Source organism: Vitis riparia, chromosome 1 (assembly GCF_004353265.1).
Source record: "Vitis riparia cultivar Riparia Gloire de Montpellier isolate 1030 chromosome 1, EGFV_Vit.rip_1.0, whole genome shotgun sequence".
In the NCBI taxonomy this organism is placed as follows: Eukaryota; Viridiplantae; Streptophyta; class Magnoliopsida; order Vitales; family Vitaceae; genus Vitis; species Vitis riparia.
In genome coordinates, this window is record NC_048431.1 from 19,257,859 (window position 1) to 19,278,217 (window position 20,359).

At 34.3% G+C, this 20,359-nt stretch overlaps 1 protein-coding gene across 4 annotated transcripts; it reads right to left on the reverse strand.

Annotated features, from left to right (window-relative positions):
* Positions 1-1,891: 1,891 nt before the first annotated feature.
* Positions 1,892-8,237, reverse strand: LOC117919487 (ankyrin repeat-containing protein NPR4-like). 4 transcript variants are annotated; one of them, XM_034836680.1, is made up of 7 exons: positions 8,043-8,237; positions 5,310-5,448; positions 4,484-4,960; positions 3,928-4,077; positions 2,784-3,226; positions 2,336-2,712; positions 1,892-2,251 (listed from the first exon to the last, which is right to left on the reverse strand). In XM_034836680.1, the coding sequence occupies exons 2-7, from the start codon at positions 5,428-5,430 to the stop codon at positions 2,095-2,097; spliced, it is 1,725 nt and encodes a 574-aa protein (XP_034692571.1). In that variant the 5' UTR covers positions 5,431-5,448; positions 8,043-8,237; the 3' UTR covers positions 1,892-2,094. The 4 variants fall into 4 exon arrangements, with proteins under 4 accessions (XP_034692571.1, XP_034692572.1, XP_034692570.1 ...); XM_034836681.1 differs by having other exon boundaries at positions 1,892-2,712; positions 4,484-4,858; XM_034836679.1 differs by having other exon boundaries at positions 1,892-2,709.
* Positions 8,238-20,359: the final 12,122 nt, after the last annotated feature.

The following is a 20,359-nucleotide window of genomic DNA, read 5'->3' on the forward strand; positions in this document are numbered from 1 at the left end:
TACACATGTGTGTGTACATGTTTGGATGTATATATATGTTTACAAGACAAAAACAAAACCTTGTACTAGATGTAGGCAAAGGTATTCACTGGATACAAAAATTTCCTTGTGCCACTTGTTGAGACCATAGAAATACCTATTTGGATGTGGTGATTAGATTTCAACATAGCCTTCTTGATGGTTTAGTTCTTGAATTATGAGGCGGTGGTGTTTGTTGTACCCTTAAATTTTACTCTGTATCAAGTAATTACTAATTTATGGAGGCAAAAATTCCTTGTATCATGAAAGGAATAGTAGTCTCTTGTTCATGCTATTTTGTTGGAAGTTGGGTTCCTATATTGTTCAAAATGCGATTTTGATTACCTGATTGTTGCAACTCACATTTCATCTATTGTTTGTATCCTGTCTGCAGGGTAATATGACTCTATCAGATATTAGACTTGTTGAGAAGCGAATATATCATGCTACTCTCAATGGTAATAATAGCATGCCTAGTGTTTTGCATTAGGAACACAATTGATAATATCATGGCCTCGCCCCCTAGTCCCAGTTGGTTTCTTTAGTTTTTGTCCATGAATGACACTTTATTCAAATAAGCATTGGTGTGTTGTTACTCGTGTATTCTTTTTTCTTATTAATAGAAAAAGTAACTATTTAAATATGTTGTTCTATGACCTCATAGATCTCTGTTAATAAAACATCAAATCTCAGAGTTTCTTTGCCTTTCTTTTTGAGTGTCAAGTCATTTTCTCAATATATTAATCTAAAAAATCTCTTTTGTGTTCCTACAAAATTGTTTTGTTGATGCTAATTGGGACTCACCATCTGTATATATCAATTGTATGATTCTATTATTATTATTATTATTATTATTATTTTGCTGAAAAAAAGGTTTATAACAGATATCATGTTCAGGAGAAGCATTTTTGTTGACCAATGTGTTTTGTATTTCTCCAAATTTTGGAATATTACCATGAAGCTTTTGTGCCAATCTTGAAGGGGTTAGCCCTTTTCTTTTTCTGTTTACCCAATCGACACTTGCAACTCCACACCATTTCTGACCTCTAGTGAGGGTCACTAGCCGCTGCAATAAGATATTATTCGTGTAGTGTATGATGATGGTGTTTAATGTGCCGCAACCGTAAAATGGAGATTTCAGGTTTAAATAGGGAAAAGAAAACTGTCCGATGGTTGAAAAATTTTACAGTTGAAGGTGGATTTTCCTACTTAATACTTGATCAATATTGAAATAGGGCACAAAAATACTTAGTCCAAAAACAGTTTTCCAAAGTTCTTTTTTGAAAAGATGTATATCCAAGATAACCATTTACTTAAAAAATCCAATTGATTTGATTTTCTCCGTCCACTACCTCAACTATATATATATATATATATATGTTATTCTCTTAGTGCTTTCAACACTTTGATTTTTATTAGGCAAGTACTTCAATGGAAGATTTGAAAGATATCGTACACTTACGAATTAGGCTTTGAAAATTACCAACTTAAAGTACTCTCAAAATTCCTTCTCAAGTCCACTACAATCCATTGTAGCCTTGACTTCACTTAAAAGAAAACATGGTAGGATCAATTTTTTTTTTCTTCAGATAACTCAAAATTATTTATAAGAATGGAAATATTAGTCATGAAAAATAATTTGAACATAAATCTATTCACTCCCTCTGGGCCTATCGTGTTTACCAACAAAAAGATTCCAATTGACCTTCTGAGAGAGTTATATATGGTGTATGCGTAAAGTATAATTAATGCAAATTTTGCAATAATTCTAACATCAAGGTAAGCTGTACAATATCTAGAATTAAGGCAAAAAGAAACATAAAGTAGGACGTGATTACTTCTCATTTGGAAAATCTTTCAAAGCCAAGGAGTATGAATGACGGCAAGATATGCATTTATTTAATACATGAAGTTTATAAATGTTGGTGAAGTTTTTTACAGGAGAAGAAATGCACTAAAATAGAAATACAATTAAAGTCTACTTACATACAGGCGAAGCACAAGTTTGATGGAATACAACTAGAAAGGAAAAGTAGCTTAGCCAATGAAGTTTCTCATTGCAAAATTTGAACTTCACTAGTAAAGCATATGCTTCCTGGGTCTAAAGATAAGCCTAGAGCAATATGTAGCGCGAATTATATGTGCCCAAAGGCGGCATTGCATTGAAAAATAAAGTGTGACCAGCAAAAAAGCAAATACAGCAACAAGAATAGGGGCCCATGTGACTCCATGACTGAAAAGTAGAAAAAAGGTCGCGGTAAAAGTTACCATCATCGATATAATTGAAATGAAGAGTGTTAAGAGTCCAAACATCAACCTGGAAGGTAATAACTCGAGAAAATCGTCGTCTGCATAGCGTGAAGTTAGGACAATAGATAAGAACACTAGTATTGAAGTCAAAGAGGTGAATAACGCTATTGCATCCGCTACTGCAAAAATTATGAAGGGTTTCTTTCTCAACAAAACAGGAATGCCAGTATCTTGATTGCTACCGCCTGGTACAGTGAGGGCTGCAGCAAACACAACAGTGGCTATGAGGGTTGCAACAAGCATAGACTGAGCAGCTGTTCCTCTCATCCACTTCTCCCCCTCCTTCATTAAATCTTTGTGCTCCTTAGTGAACAAATCCCAGGGTGTTTCACCATCTCTGTTTTTCCTTTCTCTGAATGAAGGTAGCACCATCTTTTCCACCTCCTACCACATTTCAAATTGTAAGATAAACAAAAAGTTTAGACCAAAAAGATTGTTTGTGCAGTGATATTTACCCTAAACCATAATAGCTCTCGTTGCATTTGAAGAGCTGCACCTACGACAATATTGCGTTGACGTGGGGGTGCCAATCTTCCAGCCAAATGCAAGATGTTGTTTTCATTCTCATCTTTATTTGGCACAATCAAATCCTTCATTGAACCTATCTCATATATAAGATTGAAGATATTCTCCTGGCGATGTAAAACTGCAATATGAAATATAGACCTATTGTGATCGTCTACTTCCCATATGAGATCAGGATATATGGCAATAAGCTCTTTTAAGAACACAGTGTTTCCTAATTCTGCTGCAACAAGGAGCAGTGGAGAAGGAGATCTGATCAGATCTAAAATCTCGGAGTGCGGTTGTACTATAACCTGCTGCCAAAGGTGTTTGACTAGTTTAAGAGATTTGTTTTGCCTCAAATTTTTCTTGTCTTCCACTCTTTTACATGATACTGCCAGTGAAAAATAAATTAATTACCATTCCAAAATCAAATAGTGGCAACAAAAACAATAGCAACATTAGAAACTTGTATGTGATAGATCTATACATATATGCATGAATAATATAGTGATACTTTAATTAATTTAGTCAATCATAAGGAAATTAAAAAAGAAAAAAAAGAGAGAAAAAAAAAAAAGGAAACAATCCAAAGATATGGTACAAACGAGGCAGAACAACAAAAAAATCAAGCTATCATGGATGGCTGTGGATTCCAAATACAATAAGCTCTTTTTGTGACATGAAGCATGGATTGTAGCTATATAATTAATTAGATTGTTCAAATGTAACAGCAATAATTGTGAAGAACACCCCCCTTTTATGAAAAAAATGATAAGCATTGTATATACAAACGAGGAATAAGAGAACTTGGGCTAAATTGATTTGTTTCCCACATGCTTTTATGATTTGGCTTGCCATCAAATATGGTATGACAACATAGGATAAGCTCATGAAATTCAGGCTTGCTAAATTAAACAACTATAATGGTACTTGTTGGGGTGTGCTATTCAATTACAGCTAATTAAATTAGGGTTATCCTTGTATTATCCACCAAGGTAGACTTAATTTTTCAGTTGGTGGTAGTTTATTTTATTATTTCCTTTAGTTTTCATTTACTTCAAACCTCAACAAAAGATAGAGAAAATAACTTGCTTGAATTAATGACAGTGTTCCATATATGAAGCTGATCTCCCCCCGAGAATGCAGAAGGCTTCCGAGCCAGGAGATGCAATGCAGTTTCACCATTCCCATCTCTTTCTACAGCCAATGTTGGGTGATGGCTCGATATGTCCAAGGCTACATCTGCATCATGAATTAACAAAATATTACAAATAAAGAATTTTTGTGCCTATTTGTTGACTTTATATAGTTTCCCCAAAGAAGCCATTTTGTGGACATGCAAGGTGGTGATTATAAGAAAGCATTTAGTAAAACAAAAATTATCAAAATTAAACCGGGAATATTAATTAAAAAATCAAATAAAATACAGTGAATAAAAAATTGTTTGCTAAATGATTCACCAACTCTATGATTGCAAAACCCAACTGGGGAAGGAAGTGCTTAAAGCTGCTGGTATTTGCTACTCAACAAATATTGTTCTGGTAATGCAACCAAAGACTACGTGTGCATTATATAAGACAATGCCTTTCCCTATATTTTAACTAGCTGGTGGGTGATTCTGGATGGAGAGAAAAAATTATCTACTCACCATACAGATCAGTACTGATGCATGCATTAAGCAGCTTAACCCAATCGCTAACAGTTAATTGTTCATGATCAGTCTTGTTGTAGAGATACCACACCATCTCACTATGTCCTAATAGAGCAGCCACATGGAGTGGTGTCATTTCATCATAAGCTCGGATCATTGGAAGGATTTCATTCTTTTTCACCATAGCCTTTGCAATTCCCACTATTCCTGCTGCAGCAGCAAACCAAAAAGCAGTATTCGAATATTGGTTCTTAAGTTCTAAGTCTTTTGGTTCCATAATTTTCACCATCTCCTCAACAAAGTAGACATGCTTTGCTGCAGCAGCAATATGAAGGGTTGTGTCCCCTCCTGGTGTGATGGTCAAGCGCACTGCTGCAGGAAACATTTCAAAAATACCTTTAGCAGTTTTCCAGTCACCTTTCATGGCGGCACGATAAAGAGGTATGCATACAGCGAGGTAGAGGTCTCTATCTCCTGTATAAGTTTCCAGCATCAAGATAAGCATCTCAGTAACACAACCATAATGAAAATTTTCAAATCAAACATTTAAATTCAAATACATTCTACAGATTCTAATTCATTGACTTCAAAACTCTGGCTTGAATTGGCCTCTTAATGTGAAACCCTGTGGGGGAAGCTATCACCAAAGCTATGCCTTCATGTAGACCAATAATTTTTCCACCTTATTATATTGCAATTGTATAACTTTTACGTATGAACCATGTTAATTCCAATAGTCATGCATAATTAAAGAACTTCTAAAGTCAATAAAAATGGAACAAATTCATTAAAGATCTGAATAAGAATAAGATCATTAACCTACCAGAAAGTAGATCTACAGGTGGCATCTGTTCAGGTGAAGTCCCAGTCTCAATTTCATGTCCATCTTGTGCTAGCGAGCTGATATCTATTCTTACCTCTTCTTTGCCCATCACACGTGCCATTTGATGGCTTAAGTTCACCTATGATTGAGGCAAAGACAAAATTTGCATATTAATGTGTAATGTATATATATATATACATCTCATTTCCTTTCACTTTTCACCTTATTTAAGGGAGACATGCCTTCTGCACTAGAAATCAAGGGGAATGCAGCATTTAGCTTCTTGATAGCAAATCAGTTACTAATTATTTAAGATCATCATGCCAACAACCAAGACTCTAGCACGATCCAACACTATTAAGTTTGCTCTAATATTACTTACCTTCTTTCCCCTAATTACCTCCTCCGTCATCCTCCAATTCCAACTAACAATTCTCTTACATAGAAATTTATAAATCAAATTTATATCTAGCCTTTTACTCTTGTCCATTATAATTGAAATATACCAGTAGTCACAGTCAATTGTCACTCAAGCTACTTCAAACCTTTACCTAAATATCTTTTTCAAGAAACAACGCCATGGCAGAATTAAAATGAACCAGTAGGTATAAGAAAATAAAGGAATCATCAGTCCTTCCTGTATGATCCCAACCCCCACAGCAAACCAATCACGAACGACCAGGGAATATCTGAATGCAAAGACAAAACTAACAGTACCCAAAAGTTGAAGCTCTAAGTTATAAATACATATATAGATCAATGGATAGTCAAAAGAGCATTGGAGAAGACAACTTGAGCTAATATTATTATCACGACCCAAATTCTAGGCAACCTAGAACTTGACCTATGACCCCAAGTCAAAGGTTTAACCCTAAGGGTTTCTCCTAATCCAAGTTAACAATCAACCAATAATCCCAAATAAATCTATTAAACTAAGATTTACTATATCATATTATTTTATTTTATTTTATTTTTCCAAAACTAACCATCACACTATCACTTATTCACAAGTACAATAAATCCACCAACATCTTACCACCCAAGACCATAACCCAAATATTTACAAAAAATTTTACAAACTAATAAAATATAATTTAAGTTACAAAAGTCCTTATAATTCAAATTACTACATGCCAAAACGTAATACAATTTAAAAACAACCATAATTATGGTTCTTTTACTCTCTGGGACTTTATGGAACACTTCCTGAGTTTCTTGTAGTTCCTTAGAAACTATATCTACATCTAAAAATTTTAGAAAATAAAGGGATGAACATTTCCACATTGCTCAGTAGGGTGTTTTACACCTCAAATGGGTTAGAAATTCTAAGTCAATAAAACACAATCGCATGACAAAATATAATATTACATCTACATTGTATACATTAAATGAAATCTCAACTATACAAATTTAAACAAATCAAAATTATCACTTTTCTTTTTCAACCATATATATATATAGCATATCAAAAAATTCCAAATTTACAAAATAAATAAGTCGTTTCAATCTCAAATAATATATTCAATCATACAATTGATGTCAATCCATTAAAGGATACAATTCCTTATTCCAATGCAAACATGATGCATATGCTTACACACAATCACACAATGCACTGTTATTCTCGGGCTTTTACCGAAGGATATGTGTTCGTACCCAAATACACTCCCCATTTGTAGTCTTCCTAAGGTAAACTTTTATGTCTTTCACCCTAGAGATCTTACTCACTACTTAATTTGCCCCCTCTATGGTCCTTCCATTTCTCATTTCTCATTTCTCTTTTCTTTTCATTTTTGCCCTCTTTGGGGTCTTTTCATTCTCATTTCCATTTCTTCAATTTTTTTCTTTTTCTTCACACAACCATGATGAATATGAAGTGCGATCAAATCATATTTTAATATCCACAAATTTTCAAGACATATTTCTATTTACTCCCATTATGTTTCATAATTTCCAACAATCCACATCAATTTCTTCTTTTTTTTTTTAATAGGTAATCCACACATCGATTTCTTGTTCACTTTAATCGCCACAAGAAAATTCACTAATAATTTGCATATCATCAAAACATAGTTTAAACCTTAACCACATAATTTTTTTTATTTAATAATTTCCAACAACCAACATAACAATTTTTCTTCAACAATATCATCACAAATATTAAAAAAAAATCTCAATAATCCAAATATCAACGAAATATAATTTACACTCTAATTTTATTTATTCCTAACAATCTCAATAATTTTTTTAACACCCATTACAATTATTTTTCCATATTTAAATCATCAAAAGCATCCAAAAAAAATTCTGAATAATCCAAATATCAACAAAACATAATTTATACTCTAATTTTATTTATTCCCAACCATCTCAATAATTTTCTTTTTTTACACCCAATACAATTATTTTTCCACATTTAAATCACCAAAAACATCCAAGAAAATTCCCAATAATCCAAAAATCAACAAAACATAATTTATACTCTATCTTTATTTATCCCAACAGTCTTAATAATTCCTAACACTCAATACAACTATTTTTCTATATTTAAATCGTCCCAATTATTACCAATATTCCAAAAAATCCGTAAATCACCAAAATAAATTTATCAATAACCATAATAATATTTCAAATAATATAAATAACATCCATTATCTCCCAAAAACACAATATAAATTTTTTTTTTCAAAAAAAAAAAATTAAATCAAAGTTTTCTGGGTTAAACCACTCTACCTCATATTCAAAAATCTAACCGTTGAAACTAAAATCGAGCTCCGTAAAAGTGTTATTCGCGTTGCATGGAATATTCTACTAGAATTTTAAGCAAAATAGAGGTCATTTGGCGGATCAATAGGCCGGCCGAAGGCGTGTAACATTTTGCTTTTGCCCTCCGCGACTCCCGTCTTCTGTCCTCGCTCCTTTTTTTCTTCCTTGTCTTTCTCCTTCTAACTTTCTCCCCTGTCCACTTGATTATAAATATATATTATTATTATTAAACAAATTTAAAAATACCACGTACATCCCCTTTCTTAATAATAAATTAAACTTATTTAATTCTAACTCCACAATTATAAATTATATTCAATTTATAATTTTTTGTTTTACGAAAAATATCATTATATTCTTAATTAAATTTACTATAAACCTATTTTAAAAATAATAATAATTTGACTTTAATTACTTGAACTATTTTTTAATTATTAAAAAAATTAATTTCATAAAATATTTGAAACATAAAATAATTTTTCAACATCTAAGAAGTTGAAATTCATAATAATTTTTAACCCATTAATTTTACCAATATTTATTTACTAGTAAAAATTTAAGCAATATTTTAAAATTTAATTCTATCAATTATTTAGTCATTCAATTTATAATAATCAAATTCACAACCCTTTAGTATAACTTTTATTTAATTTACTTCATTTATCAAATTCTTTAATTACATCAACATTTCAAAAGTTAAGTTCACTTCGCATTTAATTAATTTACCTTTTTGTACATTTTTCTAAATTCATATATTATAATTTACTTTTAATTTAATTTCAATTCAATTTTGTTTTATATTTTGCAATTCTATAATGTTTAATTCTAATTATAAAAATAAAATTGATTTGTTATAAAATTAAATTAAATATCCATTATAATAATTCAATATAATATAAATTTTTACTAATTTTTTTTTATTCTCTGATAATTATTCAATAATAATTTAATTAATGCTCATAATATATTTAATATTCAATTTTTCAAAATAATTCATTTTTTCTTCAAATTTAAATTAAATTTATGAAATTTCTAGTCTTATTGAAATTTTCAAACTATTAATTTTTTACTAACTTTTCCAAAATCTCTCCCAATTAAATGTTAACACCCAGATATTTACCATTCTTTTTTACCATTTCACTAATAATTTCATGAAGACTTTTATAAGCCTCGAGTCTGACGTGTCCTTAAAAACCCAAGTGTTACGATTATTGTCAACCCAAGTCAATTTAAAAAATGCATTATAAGTTACAAGATCCGCTTTTCTCATAATTTAGTATGGTATTAAATTTCATTAGCTGTGTTATTTAGGAATCACGCTACCCACTTCTCTTGCAATTGAATAGGGTCTTATATTTAATTGCATATCAAAGCTTTGACTCAATTTCAGAAAGTGCTAGCCGGAAAAAACAAGACAGTAATTTCAAATTTGAGAGTGAAAAGCACAAACAAAAATAAAATATAATTATAATTAAAGAATTTTATTCTTTTTTTAAAAAAAGGAAAATAAATAAATTTGAAGAAATATATGAGAAAAATTAGTTGAATTTAATCCTTCTTTCCTGTTTTTAACTTTTTCTTTTCTTTTTGTTTGATTGATCATTTCCCTAAAAAAATTTCATGAAAGAATAAGTTCAACTGCTTTAACATGTCAATGGAGTCTAACCACTTTCCAACCAATATGAACAGCATCTACAATTTAAAAAAGGTAAGATGTATGATGGCTGGGGGAGAATGCATCTCAAGGGTGATCATGTGGAGCATCGGGGTGGAAAAAATAAAAAAAAAACAATAGAATAATGAATTTCTGGTTGTTGAAGCGAAACGAGCTTCAAGGTCCAAGTTTTGGTAACTTCCACATTGATTTGAGTCGTATAGTTGAGAATGGTGCACCTCGTGTTTGCTATCATAATAAATTTGCTAGAAGGGTTGACCCAAAGTAAGCTAATAAAGTTTGTTAATTAGGCATGCTCCTTCTCACATGTTCGCATGAGGGAATTGAAGTTCTTTGACTTATAGATGTTCTTACATGTTTTTTAGAAGTTGTTCTTATAGACCCGCATTTTTCACATCCATCTCCACTCATCAACAAGACTTACTTTTTAATGGTGAAAATTTGTTTTTGGTAAAATCGGAGTCGCCACTTATTTTATTTTATTTATTTAAAAAACTCTAAAAAAAAACTTCATAGTTTTTGAAAAAACATATCTTTAAAAATGCATGAGTGAAGCAAACAAAGTGACAGGTACACGGGCAGCTAGAGCAATTGTAACAAGGGACCCATGCAAATTCATAATGAAAAACTAAAAAAAAAAATGTTATGGTAAAAGTAACCATCATGGTTGTGATAGAAGTGAAAAGCATTGAGTCGAATCATCAACCTAGAGGGTAATGATTCAAAGACTATTGTCTTCTGCATAGCATAAGGTAAGGATGTCTAAGAACATTAGTATTGAAGTTGAGGAGGTGAATACTGCTATTGCATATGGGATTGCAGAAACCATGAATGACTTCTCTTTCAATAAAATAGAAGTGTCAGTGTCTTGATTGTTACCACCTGGTACAGTAAAGGCTCCAGCAAAGACTACAGTGGCTATAAATATCACAACAACCATAGATGAAGCACTTGTATTCTGCAATCACTTCTCTCCTTCCTTTACTAAGCCTTCATGTTCCTCAGTGAATAAAGCCTAGGGAGCTTTGCCTTTTGAGTTTTTCTTTTCTTTATACGAAGGTTTCATAATCTTCTTCACCTTCTACCACACAGAAAATTTGTAATATGACATAGAAAAAATGTCAATATCAAGACAAGAAATATTTCCAATAGAAAAACCTAACTTCTAGACCAATTGAAAAATCTTGCAAGTGTGGACATGAGTTGTATAATTCCTACGTTACAAGCATAAGTGAAGGGATCGGATCACTACAATCCCTCCACTCTGTAGGGTCAAATTTCCTTAGGTATTTCTAAACAAATTTAGATCATATATGGGCTCTATATATTGAGCTCCTTTGTAACCATTTTGATATAACAATTGAATATACAGATCCCATTATAAAATTATTCCATTTCTTATCAACATGGTATTAGAGTGGGTTCGTTTATGCTCTTGGTATCAACTCCTTGATTCCACCCGACATAGACAACCTAACAACGACCTAGAAAAATGTCTGAATCAAACTCTCAGACAGGAGGGTCTCTACCAATGATGACCTCTGTTTTATCAAAACTCGCCATGAAGATGGCCGAGGTGTTGAACAAGGCCCCAACCCCAACTATAGTGGTGGATACTGCCCTAATCGACATAAAACTCGATGGATCAAATTATGCACTATGGTCCCAAGTTGTGGAGATGTTTATCTCCAAGAGAGACAAATTAGGGTACATGAATGGTAATTTACCCCAACCTACTCCAACCGATCCATCATTCTGATGATGGAGAACCGAAAATGTCGTCGTCAAAGGTTGGTTCATCAACACCATGGATTCATCCCTCGTTAGCGCGTTCATCTGATATCCCACTGCGAAAGAAGTTTAGGATGCCATCATTGTCACTTTCTTCGATGGGAATGACACTACTCAAGTGTATGAGCTTTGGCGATGGGAGAGTAGGCTACGACAAAATGGTGGATCTCTGGAGAAATTTTATAACAAGTTATAAGGCTTGTGGAGGGAAATAGATTTTCAACAGCTAAACCCCATAGAGTGCCCTAAAGATATGCAACAATACACTGCAATTCTCTAGGAAAAGAGGGCCTATGTGTTCCTCGATGACCTTAATGATTGACTCAACCAAGTTAAGAGCACTGTGCTACAGATGCAGCCATTTTCGACTATTGAGCAAGCCTGCACGTGTGTCTGATGGGAAATGGTGTGACAAACAGTGATGGGGAATGGTTCTGATGAAAGGATGGGAGCTAGGCTGACTTCTAAGGGACTGAAAACGGGTCCGAGCCCATCTGGTAAAGAAAGAGTTCTAGTACTCAATAAATCTAATCCCACTGACCCAAGTTCAAAGCAACGGACAGAAGGCTTAAAGTGCTCCCATTGTGGAAATTTCAAACACACACGGGACACTTGCTTTAAGCTCTATGGATACCCAGACTGGTGGCACGAGCTCCAGGCTAAAAAGAAACATAATGGCACCAATATTGAGCCCAATACTGGTAAAGCAGCAGTAGCAGTAGCAGAACCCCAACCGTCTCTAATTCCTACTAACTCTACTAGCAACACGCTAGGTATAGCATTTCTTGGATCTACTAGAAGCGATGAGTGCAACTTGTGGATCCTGGACTCCGAAGCCACGGATCATATGACATTTAATGCACAGGACTTTTGTCAACATACCGCTCCTAGGTGAACTAGCATTGCAAATGCTAATGACGTTATTTCATCGATACAAGGGGCTGGAATTGTGATGCTATCACTAGCCCTGTCTCTCTCCAATACATTATTTGTGTCATCCCTATCTCATAAATTACTTTCTATCAGTCAACTTACTAAGGACTTAAATTGTATAGCACTGATGTACCCTAATTTTTGCCTTATCCAGGATATTCTCATGAGGGAAATTATTGGGTGTGGTACTAAGAATGGAGGGCTCTACTATGTGGATGACTTCAGTATGGGATAGACACATCATATGGGACAGTCGAGTGATTCTAGAATAGAACAAATCTGGCTTTAGCATTGACGGCTCGACCATCCATCTTTTGGGTATTTGAAGCATTTATTACCTAGTTTATTTTCTGATTTCTCTATCTCTGATTTTCAATGTGAAACCTGTACTTTGGCCAAAAGCCACCAAACAATTTATCATTTACATAAGAATAAGAGTGATGTTCCTTTTAGCTTAATTCATTCTGATTTGTGGGGACCATCCCCAAAATCTACTTTATTGGGTTATCGCTGGTTTGTTATCTTTATTGATGATTGCACTCGAATGATGTGGCTCTACCTATTGAAAAACAAAGATGAGGTTTTTATCATCTTCTGCTCTTTTCACACAATGATTCAAACCCAATTTTCTGCCAAACTTAGAGTCCTTTGTTCTGACAATGGCGATGAATACATGAATCGACAATTCTAGGAGTACTTCCACCAGCATGGGTTGATACATCAGATCTTGTGTCCCCAAACTCCAAAGCGAAATAGTGTAGCATAACGTAAGAATCGCCATATTCTTGAGACCACACGTGCCCTCCTATTAGGTACACATGTACCTAACTCTCACTGGCCTGATGCAGTTACGATTGCCATTCATCTCAGCAATTGGATGTCATCCCAGATTCAAGGTTTCAAGACACCTCTACAAGCCTTAGTCGTGAGTATATCAATGCTTCCGACTATGACTCTTCCTCCCTGAACCTTCGGATGCGTTGTCTACGTTCATCTTCACCGCAACCAGCGCACCAAACTCGACCCTTGTGCTTGTCATTGTCTCTTTCTAGGCTATGCCACTAATTAGAAAGGTTATCGATGATATGATCCAACAAACAGGCGGCTCTATGTTACTATGGATGTCACCTTCCTTGAGACTAAGATGTTCTATCATCCATCCAATTCTTCTCTTCAGGGAGAGACACACAATGAAGAGCTGAATTGGTTCAAGGACATCCCACTAACTACAGAGCCACCAACTACCATGGATATGGAACAGACTATAGAGCCACCAACGCCAACTATTGAGACACCAACTTCGATCACTGAGACACCACCTCATTCTACAATACCTCATGACCCAACTTCTAAGAATATTCTTGAAGAGATTCTTGAGGTAAGTTCTCCTCTTGTCACAAAACATTTAACTGACGATGGTTATCAATTACCTCATAGGCACAATCGTGGCAAACCACCAGAACGCTACTCTCTAGATATTGAGACACACAAATCAAAGTAATCGAATTGCTAATTACATCCCAACAGAGAAGCATTCAGAACCCTTAAAGAGTTTTTCTAATGAATTATCAGTGCATCACATTTCTACAAGCGTAGAGGAGGCTCTGTGGGACCCTAAATGGGTTCAAGCAATGAAGAAAATGGAAGTATTGTTGAAAAACAATACGTGGATTCTTGTCCCTTTACTAAAAGGCCACAAAACAATGGGATGCAAATGGGTATTCTCCATCAAATACGGATGGGTTGATTAAGCGGTACAAAGCGAGACTTGTCGCGAAAGGATATACGCAAACTTACGGAGTTGACTATATTGATCGCTCGGATTTTTGTCGTTTATTGGATCAAAACAAAATTTATAACCTAATTCACTATTCTATAGCAATTTGTACTCGATCAAAAATGGTTTTAGTACAAACTACCGTAGTATAGTGGTATTTAGGTATCGTCCACAAGGATGGATTATTCTCGGTAATTAAGGCTTGAACGAGATGATAAGAAATGATGGTGATCAAGTGAAAGTTACTTGAAATTGCATGATAAATTCTCAAGATAGCAATGTATTCAAATTGAATTGAAAATGAAGTGCAAAAGAGAAGAAAATTTATAAGATGTGAGATTCTCGGAGTTAGGATTTTCTAGAGAGCAATTTCCATGGTGAATAGGTGTTGAGATCTAATTCTCATCAAGTTAGATTGAAAACCTAAATTTTCATCTAAACCGATTTTTGATTTAGCTTTAGATCTAGATCTAATTTCTCTTAAAATTAGGTAATCTAATCCAAGAGATCAATTTGAATCATAAATTCAATTCATCTTAAACTATCTTCCAATGATTCACACAATGCAACTATTCAATTTCATCAAATCTAGCATTAAGAATTTGATGAATCTACCTAGCTTGCATTGTAGCAATCATTCAAGACAATTTGAAGAGAAAAATCCCCAAATTTCAATTAATCAATCAATTGGATCTAATTACCTTTACAATTCAGGATCAATTCTCTAATTCACCATAGATCTCGCCTTTAGATCCTCCCTCCTCCGAGAAAAACGTGATTTAGCCACTCATGCTTGGAGATTTGATCTCACAAGACATGTTTGGCTACCGAGAAAATAAGAGAAACTGAAGGAAAATGGAGAATTATATAGAGAGAAGAAGTATGAAAAGTTCTCCAATTAGAAAATGTATCAAAAAGTTAAAAGTTAAAAGTTCTTAAATGAGTCCATCTCGTTTCTATTTATAGGCCAAGGTAAGAAGGACACTTGGCAACATTTTAGAGGTCTTCCGGATGCTTCTTCATCAAGGAATCTGGAGAAAATGCATTTTCGCACGAGCCCCTAGCAATCTCGCATGATGGTGCGAAGTGGAGAGTCCATCAACTTCATTTTCGTTCTTCTGGAGCGTTTCGCATGACTGTGCGAAAATTTCGCATGGTCATGCGAAATTGCTTTTCACAATTCCCTTATGTGCTGCAGCCAATACCCATGCTGTTTCATTTCGCATGACTATGCGAAAATTTCGCATGGTCATGCGAAATCGAGAAATATGCTTTTCCGACTCCTCTTTGCAATTTCTCTCATTTCTTCATGTTTAATCCATCTCCACCACCTTCAATTAAGCTCCAAATCCCAATCCAAACTGATTGCATTGCTTCTTTCATTATGCATTTGGATCATCATCAACTTTATTTGTTTTCTTCAATTTGATTAATCTCTTTTGTCACCAATTTATCAAAATTATACCTTGAAATGACTCCAAAACTTCATAAAACTTGTTAGTAACTCTTGCAAGGGCAAAAACATGTTAATTGAGTGTTTTAGGCATAATTACTACTCAAAAGATGTGAAACTCATGAGAATTATTATCTAAAATATGTTCTTTTTGAGTAGTAATCATATATCCACCTTCTCACCTGTAGCCAAGCTGAACATTGTAAGAGTCCTTCTATCCCTTGTAGCGAACCTTGACTAGCCGCTACTACAAATTGATGTAAAGAATGTGTTCCTCCACGGTGACCTCGAGAAAGAAATTTATATGGATATTTCCCTGGGTACACTGAAACGTTTGGCAAAGTGGTGTGTAAACTGTAGTGCACCCTGTATGGCTTGAAACAGTTTCCACGAGCTTGGTTTGGACGCCTCAGCCTAGCAATAAGAAAGTATGGGTTTCAATAGAGCAATTTTGATCACACTCTATTTCTAAAGCATCAGCAAGGCAAGGTAACAACACTAATAGTGTGTGTAGATGATATGATCATCATAGGAAATGATACCAAGGAAGTTGCAAAACTTCAAAAACAGTTGGCAGTAGAGTTTGAAATGAAGAGTTTGGGTGGGTTGAAATATTTTCTAGGAATTGAGGAGACTTAATCTAAACAAGGTATCTTTCTTTCCCAACAAAAGTATACCCTCAATCTATTATCGGAAGTTGCATTGCTAGATTGTAAACCAGCAGATATTCCAATACAACAGAATCACAGGCTTGGAGAATACCTTGACCAAATCCCCACTAATAAAGGCAGATATCAGAGACTGGTTGGAAAACTAATTTATCTTTCACATGCTCGGCCTGATATTGCCTATGCGGTCAGTGTAGTGAGTCAGTTCATGCATTGCCCAAGTGAAGACCATATGAATGCAGTGACTCAAATTTTGAGATATCTTAAGGGAACCCTAGGGAAGAGAATTATGTTCTCAAAGAATGGGCACCTGGAAATTACAGGGTATACCGACGCTGACTGGGCAAGAAATATCTCCAATAAGAAATCCACATCAGGCTACTTCACATTTGTTCGATGAAACCTGGTAACATGGAGAAGTAAAAAAACAAAAAGTAGTAGCATTATCTAGTGCAGAGGCGGAGTTTTGAGGAATGGCTAAGAGGTTATGCGAGTTACTCTAGCTAAGAAAATTGTTGATAGAAATTGGCTTTCCTCCCACTTACAAGATAAACTTGCTTTGTGATAACAATGCAACCATTGATATTGCCCATAGCCCAATCCAACATGATCGAACTAAGCATGTGGAAGTAGACCGACATTTTATCAAGCAAAACTTAGAAGCTAAGATAATCCACTTCCCATTTGTCAAATCAGAAGACTAACTAGCAGACATCCTCATTAAGGCGGTGTGTAGTAAGATCTTTCACAACTCACTTGACAAGTTGGGCATCAGCAACATCTATGCACCAAGTTAAGGGGGAGTGTGGACATGAGTTGTATAATCTCTAGGTTATAGGCATAAGCGAAGGGATCAGATCACTATATTCCTTCCACTTTACAGGGTCAACTTTCCTTAGATATTTCTAGACAAATTTAGATCATATATGGGCTCTATATATTGAGCTCCTTTGTAACCATTTCGATATAGCAATTGAATATACAAATCCCATTATACGAATTATTCCCTTTCTCATCAACAACAAGTTGCATTTGACCTTCAATCTCCATCTCCTACCACATAAAGAATTTGGTTGCCCCATTCCCCTACTTCCTCCAAATTTTTGTATAACCCTATTAACTGTATCTTTCTTTTTTATTTTTTAATTGTGAGAATTATTTATAACATCTGTTAGATAAGAATTAATTATTATAACTTTGATCACAATCCAAGAAACCATATCATGGAATGCATTAACTCCATCACATTCCAGTACTAAAGGAATAAATGAACTATTTGCATCCACTGTTGATTTAAGTTTTTGAGATACTAGGGTTAACTCATAAGAAATAAAACTTACTTCTAAAACTGGTGACCAAAACTCAAATTTTAGAATTCTCACTTCTAAGTTCAAAAGGCATATGGAACCAAAAATAGTCTTATTAATTTACAATCTAAGTAGTAATATTTACTTTGAGGTGCTAACTTTCCATCCAAGTGCAACATGTTGTTATGATTCTCATCTTTATATGATATTATCTAGTCTTTAATTGAGCCTATCTCATACAGCGGATTGAAGATACTCTCATGATGATGTAAACTAACCGTAACATGAACTATAGCCTGTTGTGGTTATCTACTTTCCATATATATGAGATCAGGATGATGAGAATGAACAAGTTCTGCTAAGACCAAAATGTTTTCCTAATGCTATTGCAATAAAAGTTGAAAGGCCTCCTACTCATATTGAAAATGTTTGGTGTGTAGATATTATTCATTTTAAACCCAAAGGGGCCATCATGGCTTTAAACATTGTCTACATGGTTTAAAACCTACATGGTTTAAAACTCTAAATCAAAGGAGTTTTCATGGCTTTAAAAGGTGTCTATATGGTTAAAAGAAGTTCATACTTATATATCGTTAGGAACTACTTTCTCCCCTATCCAATATGGGATATCGCACAAAATCTTCAAGTCATCTAGTTGTATAACCTGTTTCCAAAGGAATTTGACCAGTTGAAGGGCTTTTATGCTTGCTTCAAATCTTTTTTGTGTCCCATTTTCTTCCTTGGAACTGCAGTGGAAACAAACTAATTACTCGGCTAAAATCGAGTAATCACAATAATGGTAGCAAATTAGGTTCAGAAACTTGTAGTAATAGCACTACATACATGAATAATATAGTGATAGCACTTCGATGTGGTCAACTGTAATAAAGTAACAGAAACCACTGAAAGAAACCGACTATCAATTTTAGCCTATGCAAAGGCAGAAAAGCAAAAAATAAATATAGCAAATGTGGATGATTGCAGATTCCAAATGAAGTTAAGCAGCTCATATGATATGAAGCATACATTACAGCTGTATAAATAAATAAATAATGAAATGAAAATAAAAATCAAGCTAACTTGAATATATAGTTGCAGATTAAGGATAAAACTAGCTCATAGTGTGTTATGAGGCAGCCATTGGAGCTATTTAATCAGATGAGTGGGATCTGATCTGCTAGCTGTTAAAGGGATTAAATTGCATATTCAAACAGGACACCAGTAATCTTCCAACATAAACTTCCTTCCATTAGGAGAAAATTGATAGTAGCATTTCAGGCATAGATAAATAAGGAATAACAAAATATAGGCTTAATTTTGTTTTCCAAAGATACAGTTAAACATGCTTTTAGTTGAGGCCTGCCATGGTATTACTCGAACAACAGCCTTGGATAAGCTCATCGGCTGATATTCCTCAGCCTCATGGACTAAGGATGATCTTCCCCTACTGAATGTGCCAAAATTAGACAAAGACTATTTGCTAAAAAGTGCTATAGAGCAGTTTATGAATCTAGCTAACCACAGTCAACCTGTTTCTTCTCTTTTTTCCAACCAAAGATGATTATCGATTTTTATTGTTATTGATCAGTCCCCATCCCATTCAAAACCTGATAGACTGTAGAAAGTAACTAACTTGAAGTAATTAACTTCCTCCACATTCCTAGCTTAGATCCACCAGAGGATACAGAAGGCTTTCAAGCCAGGAGATGCAACGCAGTCTCATCATTCCCATCTTAAGCCAGGTCCAGCGTGTGGGTGGTAGTCAATATGTCCAGGGCTACATCTGCATGGATTCACCAAAAAACTACAGATCACTAAAGAATTGCTACACCGATTGGTTGATTCATATAGTTTCACAAAGAAGCCATTTTATGGATGTCAATCTATTCTGGAGATTTTGAGCTAGCATTTGATAGACCTTTTTTTTTTAATCACCATGTATTGTAAATGGATGGGCATGCACCTGAATTAGACTTTGATACCTTGCAAACTATCTCAAGGAAAGAGAAGGTAAAGAAATGTTTCACTGATAAAATAATGATATTGGATTGATATTACACATCTCAGGCAGACTGCTATATCAGATCTCTTCTTCAACTAGACACAGTATATATATATATATATATATATATAAAAAAAAAATTCTTCTATTTTGTATGAATCTGTCACAAAATCTGTTAGGAAAGAAAAAGCCATAAAACATATTTTGGAAGAATCATTCCAATTTCTAATCTAGAGATGTATGGATAGAGGGATAACGTGCCAACTCTGCGATTGCAGGAGTTCAAGGATTATGACAACTTGAAAAGACAAGAAGTACATATATATAACAAATTTAGCGAGTTCAAAAATATTTACTCTGTTGAATCTTCATCAATAGTCTTCTTGCAGAGATACCACACAATCTCACTATGTCTTAATAGAGCAGCCACGAGGAGTGGTGTCATTCCTTTACTACCCGGATCATTGGTAGGCGTTCATCTTTTTCACCATAACTTCTGCAATTCCCACTGTTCCAGCCGCAGCTGCAAAGCAAAAAGCAGTATTTTGCATTTCTATTTTGTAGTTCCAAGTCTTTTGGATCCATCAATTTCACCATCTCCTCGACAAAGTGGACACACTTCGCTGCGCCTGCAATGTGCAGAGCTGCATGTATTCTATCCCTTTTTTATACCAACAT

Coding starts and splice junctions, on each gene's coding strand:
- LOC117919487 (XM_034836678.1), bottom strand. CDS start 5,430: ATGGCACGTGTGATGGGCAAAGAAGAGGTAAGAATAGATATCAGCTCG. Junction 4,961..5,309: donor ACCTGTAGATCTACTTTCTG/GTAGGTTAATGA, acceptor AAACTTATACAG/GAGATAGAGACCTCTACCTC. Junction 2,713..2,783: donor GAGAGCTATTATGGTTTAGG/GTAAATATCACT, acceptor GAAATGTGGTAG/GAGGTGGAAAAGATGGTGCT.